Source organism: Octopus bimaculoides, chromosome 3, assembly GCF_001194135.2.
Source record: "Octopus bimaculoides isolate UCB-OBI-ISO-001 chromosome 3, ASM119413v2, whole genome shotgun sequence".
Lineage (NCBI taxonomy): Eukaryota > Metazoa > Mollusca > Cephalopoda > Octopoda > Octopodidae > Octopus > Octopus bimaculoides.
Window position 1 is genome coordinate 161,442,956 of NC_068983.1, and position 7,430 is coordinate 161,450,385.

Below are 7,430 nucleotides of genomic sequence, written 5' to 3' on the forward strand. Positions count from 1 at the left end.
CTACTGTCTGTTTTTCAGCCATTGTTATTACGATGAATAATTTTACGGTAAAGCAAGCATGTATCCTATCAGTCCTATCGGCGACGCCAATTAACTCTGTTGTATTTCCCTCGAAAGACTCGCAGAGATAACACAACGAGTTGTACAATTTAATTATTACATTTATTATTCAATTACATACAAAGAACGCACTCACCCAATGTTCGTTATGAATAAACAAAAGTCATGTCCGCCATATATATATCAATGACATTTTACTACGACAGTCATACAAGACAACAACAATAAAACAATGAACTCAGACGAACCACAGTGACACACAGAACGTCAGACGAATTACATATCTAAAAGTCCATATAACAATATCAGTGAAGTAGAGACAAAATCAGGTCAACTTGATCGGTCGACAGCAATTTTACAATTAGAAAAATAATAATTTTAGTAGAGGAGGGAGTTTGTGTCCATCGCTTCCTTTTCGAGACAGGTGATATCGACACTGTTAACTGGACTCTTGAACATTTGCAAGTCAACAGTTGCAGAAAAAAACACAGATTTTCCGTAACCATGAACATGGAGGGAATTCCAGAAGGATCACGTTCAAGGTAAGAAAGCTTTTCCTGGAGCAGTAAACATAATATGGATAACTAGAGGAGAAGAGCAACAGTTGGCAGTGTCTGAGTGAGGTTGTACGAGACCAAGCTGGCTGCACGCGAGCAGAATCATTAGCACACCGGGATCAATACTTAGCGGCATTTCGTTCGCTTTCATGTTCTGTGTTCTGATTCCGCCGAGGTCTACTTTGCCTTTCATCCTTTCGGGGTCGATAAAATAAGAACCAGTTGAACACTAGGCGTAGATGTAACTCCACACTCGAACTTGCTGGCCTTGTACCAAAATTTCAAACGAATATAGTAGAAGTAGAAATGAGAAAGAGAAAGAGAGGGAGGAGACTGAAGTGTATTGATGAACGGTTTCGTTTCAATCATCGACTGATTTTTCTTTGGATGCGTTCTAAGATGTCTAAGTGTCTAGCAGGAGCAAGATGAACAACATTTGTGGTTTTACCATTTGGTGTTAGCATGAAGAGATTGTTGCCATTTCCAGCTCTGGAACAACCAGCATAAGGGTTATCATGGGAAAAGCACTGCTGTATGAGGTGCAATCCAACAATTTTGAGTGATTGTCCTTGAATCTTGTTAATTGTATTATTGTAGGTAACTGTCACAAAGTTTTGGTATTATATTCAAGAAGTTTTGGTTATTTTTCTAGCACAGAATGTCGCGTTTATTATTATTATAGCTAAGGGTGGTAACTCCTGTAAACCGTTTGAAACCTCTCACGGTCGCCTCACCTGCTAGAAATAATAGCTCAAATGCTCTCACATCAGATCCCAATGCTGGATTTCAAGAACCGAATAAAAGTCAGATTTTCAATCCCGAGATCATCTTGATTCCAAAAAGGTATAATATGTCTATGTGGAGCAAATGTAGACTGAGATACAGGGGTCCCGCATAGACAGAATTTCACTTTTATTTATATAGACGTGATATACAACCATATATTTATAGCAACAACATGGCTGAGAGTAAAGTTCTTCTAAAAGTACATCGCTAGAGGGTGTTTTTTTGTATAGTAATTGCATGGATAGTTTCAGTTAATCAGAGTTTTTCAAGCTAAGATATATTACAAATGCTGTATGCTTACAATATTCATATATTTGTAGATGGATACTTACTGCTTCCACTTCATTTCTGTAGAAGATTTGGTTGATGTTTGAAATACGATTCCCTAAATTTGGATCTCTCGGTGCACCGCCACCAGGTCGGCCCCACACTCCATTAAAAGTGTCTTGGTGCTATCAGTTAATAAAAGGAAAAGTAGAATAGGAAACACAAGTAAATGATTGATTTGAATGAAAACAGATCGATACACGCACACGCACACATACACATAAAAAAATAATAAACCGTCAGCAAGTCAATGAACCAACGAAGGATTTTTAAGTGGAAACTTGACTTTAATAACCAAGTTTTCAACAAATCATACCCTATTCTCTCAAGAAAGTAAGGTACCTGTGAAATGTAATACAAAATACTATTTTTTAACCCAAATTTAGTTCTTATTGAGAAGATATCAAAGGTATTTCAGTCGCGGCCACCTTTTCTTTTTCAAGACTCCATTATGTAATATAACGGTTTAAAAAAAAAAAGAAAATGAATTTTAATTGATGTGAAATGTGATTCCTGTTTATATCAGACTCATTCATTATATCTCATGCTTATCATATCTCGTACATTATCTCGTACATTATCATATCTCGTACATCATATCTCGTACATCTATGTTCACAGAAAATACAGCCATGCAGCGATAGGTAGTATTTAATTCTATTGTTATTTTTTTTTCTTTGTTTGTTTAGAACTGGGTACATTGATGAACAATGTGAAGGGTTCCTACAAGACAAACCATAGTACCTTAATCTATTTTAAACGGTAGTGCTTTTTTTTTTTTAAATAGCCAATGTGATATTTGTATTCCTTCCTATCATCTCTCAATTTCCAAATCAATTGAGAGTGCTGTGTAGAAATGATGAAATGAACTGTACATGGGACAGTTGACTTTTGACTGAAAGTTCTGTAACTCTTACCTAGTAAGTAGAAATATTTTTGTTTGCTTTATCAATGAGATATAATGCATTTATCACTGTTTTTCCCTTACAGGGGATAGAACGCTTTATTTCGGAAAATGTATGTCAGTACTTTCTGCTTTTAGTCTGTTTGCAACATTTTACACAGTGGCCTTTATAGATTTTGAATCTAAGTCTTGTGCTGCTTATTATTGAACATTCAGGAATTTCAACCATGTTTCGTGGTCTGCTACCACAACAGCTCCTTTATAGGATCCAGTTAGCTCAAGACATCATCAGGAGGAACCACGTCCGGTTTCGGCCCCTACTCCTCTACCGTTTTGACGTGTCGGGGCCACCCCCTTTCGGAGGTGTCTTCAGCTCTGGTGTTGGGTGCGTGGCTTCTTTCTTCTATTCCCTGGCCTCTTCGATGCAGCATCAACGAGTGTCAGCGTCCGACTGATTGTCATGTCAAATTCCCCTTTTTATACCTGCTGCTAGGCTCCAGCAGGCTGCCCCAGCAAGTTGTCACGTGACACTGTCTAAATTTCCCGCTGCTAGGGTCCAGTAGGCAGCCCCAGCAAGTTGTCACATGACACTGTCTGAACTTTAACTGACAATGGAGGGCGCAAAGCCACTTCAGTGTCAGCCTGTCTCACCTAGGCTTGTTATGACTTTCAAGTCATATTTGGTCTTCCCGCTTCAGCCATATATAGAAGCTGGCTTTTTCGACCGCCTCTTGTATCCTCCTTATCAGTTTTCTCAGTTCCGAGCTTGAAAACATAAATCTCTTGAATAGCACCGTCATTTTCTTTTTAATGAAGCCTCTAGCCCCCACTGGCAGATGGTAGTACTCGACAGTCCATCCCTGTTCTCTGCACTCTTCGATTAGTTTCTCGTATCTCGTCTCCTTTCGTTTGGTTAATTGAAATATGATTGTTGATAAGAGAGAGGCGACTACAATAGTTTCTATATTGACGTTACATGGTGGATTGAATTATATTATTTCCTTAGAAGATAAAACTTACTCGTTATTACGTTTAATCTAATCCTAGAATTAAACAAGTGCTTAAAGAAACAAAATTACAGCTCATCACAAGTAAAATTAAGCTACTCTCATAAAAAAAGTTTTATATTATCAGGTGAAACAACTTCGTATTCTACTGGCATAAATGAATGCCATATATTCTTAGACGAAACACCTTAAACATAGTTGTGGAGTTCTACAATGTGACCCTGGCTTGCAGTTACTACAAAAAAAAAAGAACTAACTATAAGAAGATGTGTATTTTAGAATCTGAGAAGATATTTCTTGGTATGCAGTGTTGACAATATCATAAATGTGTAACACAATGCACGGAGAAGTGCAAGTCTAGCGTGCATTGTTCAGGTTGCATTGATTAATGCCTATGAGCGGAAGGTTATAAGCGGAATAGGAATGTTATTACATGTGCAGAATTTTGTGTATGTTATTGGAAGCGATGGCGAGAGTATCGGACCTTGAAGTACACCAGAGATGATAGAATGAAATGCAGAAAGTAACGTCGACACACAATGCAAAGCTATATAGTCCGATAAGAAACTTCAAAGACCGATCAAATTAGTTAGACACTTCTCATACCAGGCATAAATGAAGCTTCTTGTTGTCAAAGGCAACAACGATTATTTTGCCAAAATTCTCTTAAGTAAGAAATAACTAGTGTGTGATATAGAAAAAAAAAGACATATTTCCAGTAGATCTGGTTGTATAGAAATAAAGACATGGAAATATATTTGGCCAGAATATAGGGACTTAAAGCCGAAACGGTTCTTATGGAATGATACACAGTAGCACGACAAGATATTACGAGTATATTACGTAGAGTACTTACAATAATAGAAAAATACAAGACATAACCAAACTTCTGTGCGCCTTTAGTAAAAAATGAGATTTCAGTAAAAATAAATAAATAATAATAATAATAATAATAATAATAATAATAATAATAATAATAATAATAATAATAATGATAATTGCTCAATGATGCACAGTACGGTTATAAAATGTTTGATAAAAATATAAATCATCTCATTTACATGGACGATTTAAAACTCTTTGCAAAAAATGGCCAACTCAAGGGCTTACTAGCGATTGTGAAACAATTCAGTGATGACATCAGGATGAAATTTGATCTCGATAAATGTGCAAAAGCTACCTCTATCAAAGGAAAAATGACAGAAACATCCAACGTTAACCTTGACCAGCAGAATGTCAAGAGTTAAAACCAGCAGAGAGTTACAAATACCTAGGGGTAACTGAAGGGGACGGAATCAAGCATTCAATGATGAGGGAAAGGATCAGAAGAGAATGTTATTGCAGAGTGAGAGCAATACTTAAGACAAAGTTAAATGCAGGAAACAGGATCGAAGCGAACAATGCTTTAGCCATACTAGTCGTGACTTGCATTTTCAATATCATTAACTGGTCAATTACTGAAACATGTAATCTTGATAGAAAAATAAGAAAACTGTTGACAATGCATAGAATGCACCACCCTAAGGCAGATATAGAACGACTTTATCTGCCAAGAAAAGAGGGAGGCCGTGAACTTTTACAACTGGCATTAACAATGAAGATTGCCACAATTGACCTCGACACCTACCTGAAAAACTCTAAGGACTGGATGTTAAAACTTGTCTCAAAACATGAAAACAAGAAGCATCATGCTCAGTAGCAAAACAGGCAAAGAAATATCTAAGTGAATTTCAAATACAACAAATTCCGGAAATCGGTATACTAGAAACAAGCGCAGAAAAAGCTAAGCGCATGAAAACTCGTGCTAAAACTGCTGCCTTAGATATTCTGACTGATAAATGGCAGGAAAAACCTCTCAGTGACAAATACACAAAGAGAGCGAGTAATGCCGATGTTGACAAAGCCCTTACTCATCAATGGCTAATGGCTTCTGGCTTAAAATCTGAAACAGAAGGCTTTATCATAGCAGCCCAAGATCAATGCCTACCTACAACGAGCTACCAGGCCAACATATTAAAGAACGGTATCTTCCCAACATGTCGTGTATGTCAACAACAAAATGAAACCATTGGTCATGTTGTGTCCATGCGCAGTCTTCTTGCGCCTACAGAGTATCTAAACAGGCATGATAGAGCAGCACAATATATTCACCGGGTAATTTGCAAAAACCTGGACTTGCCCCATGATAAAAACTGGTGGAAACACAAACCACCGCCAGTGCTTGAAACTGATCACATCTCGCTCCTCTGGAACTTCACCATTCAAACTGACAGAAAGATAGATGCAAATAGGCCAGACATCATATTGAAAGACTTCAGACAAAAATTGATATGACTGTCCCAATCGATATAAACGTATCTGTCAAGACCTACCAAAAACTGAGCAAGTATAAAGATCTTGAAATAGAAATTAGCAAAATCTGAAACCTGAGGACTAAAACAATACCTGTTGTCATAGGACCCCTGGGAATGATAGCAAAAGGGGCTGATTGCTACCTAGCTCAGATACCAGGAAACCCCAAAATGGCAGAAATTCAAAAGATAGTGCACATGGGAACTGCCCATATCCTACGTAAAATACTGTCTATGTGATCTCAAATTTTAAAACAAACACAATTTTCTTATGGTTTCTTAAACATTCTCTAGAACAACACAATGTACAAAACTAAATATATGGTACCCTAGGCATAACACCAACATGAACTTCTAACTTCTTGTTTCTTGATGTCTCTGGATGAGACTTGGAGCCAACTTGTACAAATGCAAAGCAAAAGTCTATTATTATTATTATTATTATTATTATTATTATTATTATTATTATTATTATTATTGTTATTATCATCATCATCATCATCATCATCATCATCATCAATAATAATAATAATAATAATAATAATAATAATAATAATAATAATAATAATAAGTGAGAGAGCACGCATGCCATCAAAGTGACACTGCAGTACAATATACGAAGCCCAGTATACCCAGCATGACCACCCGTCTGATAAGGGTACACCAGGCACATGCATCACAAAATCATGTGCGCGACATGGTGATCTCATATCAAGATAAATAGCGCATAACCTTTCAGGTGGGGCCCACTTAGAATTTTCTTCAGGTCGAGTAGCCCATCCTGCTCAAAAGGTCCCCCAATAAGGGTTGTTTATGGATATTGAACGAAACACCCATATTTCCAGAGGTGAATTATTGAGACCCCAAAGAATACCTCTTAACATATGGCTATGATGCTCCCCCACTACTTCTGCTCGTGATCAGAGATGCACATATCGTCAGCCACCAAGGGGCATGCTCAACTGGTTATGGTCAAACGACTGACAAGCAAACCTATGGTATCGAGCAGAATATTTACTGTAGCCCATTTTCTTAATACCAAGACAAAATATGTACATGATACACTTGTACATGATACATGATACATGATACAGTTAAGATCAGAAGCCATGAGAGCCACTGCCTGGTATTGCATCAGGGCATAAAAGTTTGATGCTCTGCCGACTGAGCTATGTGGGTAGACATCATCATTATTATTATTATTATTATTATTATTATTATTATTATTAGGCGCAGGAGTGGCTGTGTGGTAAGTAGCTTGCTTACCAACCACATGGTTCCGGGTTCATTCCCACTGCGTGGCACCTTGGGCAAGTGTCTTCTACTATATCCTCGGGCCGACCAAAGCCTTGTGAGTGGATTTGGTAGACGAAACTGGAAGAAGCCTGTCGTATATATGTGTGTGTGTGTGTGTGTGTGTGTGTGTGTGTGTGTGTGT

At 37.5% G+C, this 7,430-nt stretch overlaps 1 protein-coding gene across 4 annotated transcripts in view; it reads right to left on the minus strand.

Moving 5' to 3' along the window:
• The window catches only part of LOC106872544 (uncharacterized), a 103,328-nt gene that overhangs the window by 10,826 nt on the left and 85,072 nt on the right, over window positions 1-7,430 (minus strand). For all 4 annotated transcript variants that reach the window (XM_052966656.1, XM_052966654.1, XM_052966655.1 and 1 more), the window contains one exon: window positions 1,736-1,855. In XM_052966656.1, coding sequence (XP_052822616.1) covers window positions 1,736-1,855 — 120 coding nt within the window. The remainder of the gene's footprint in view (window positions 1-1,735; window positions 1,856-7,430) is intronic.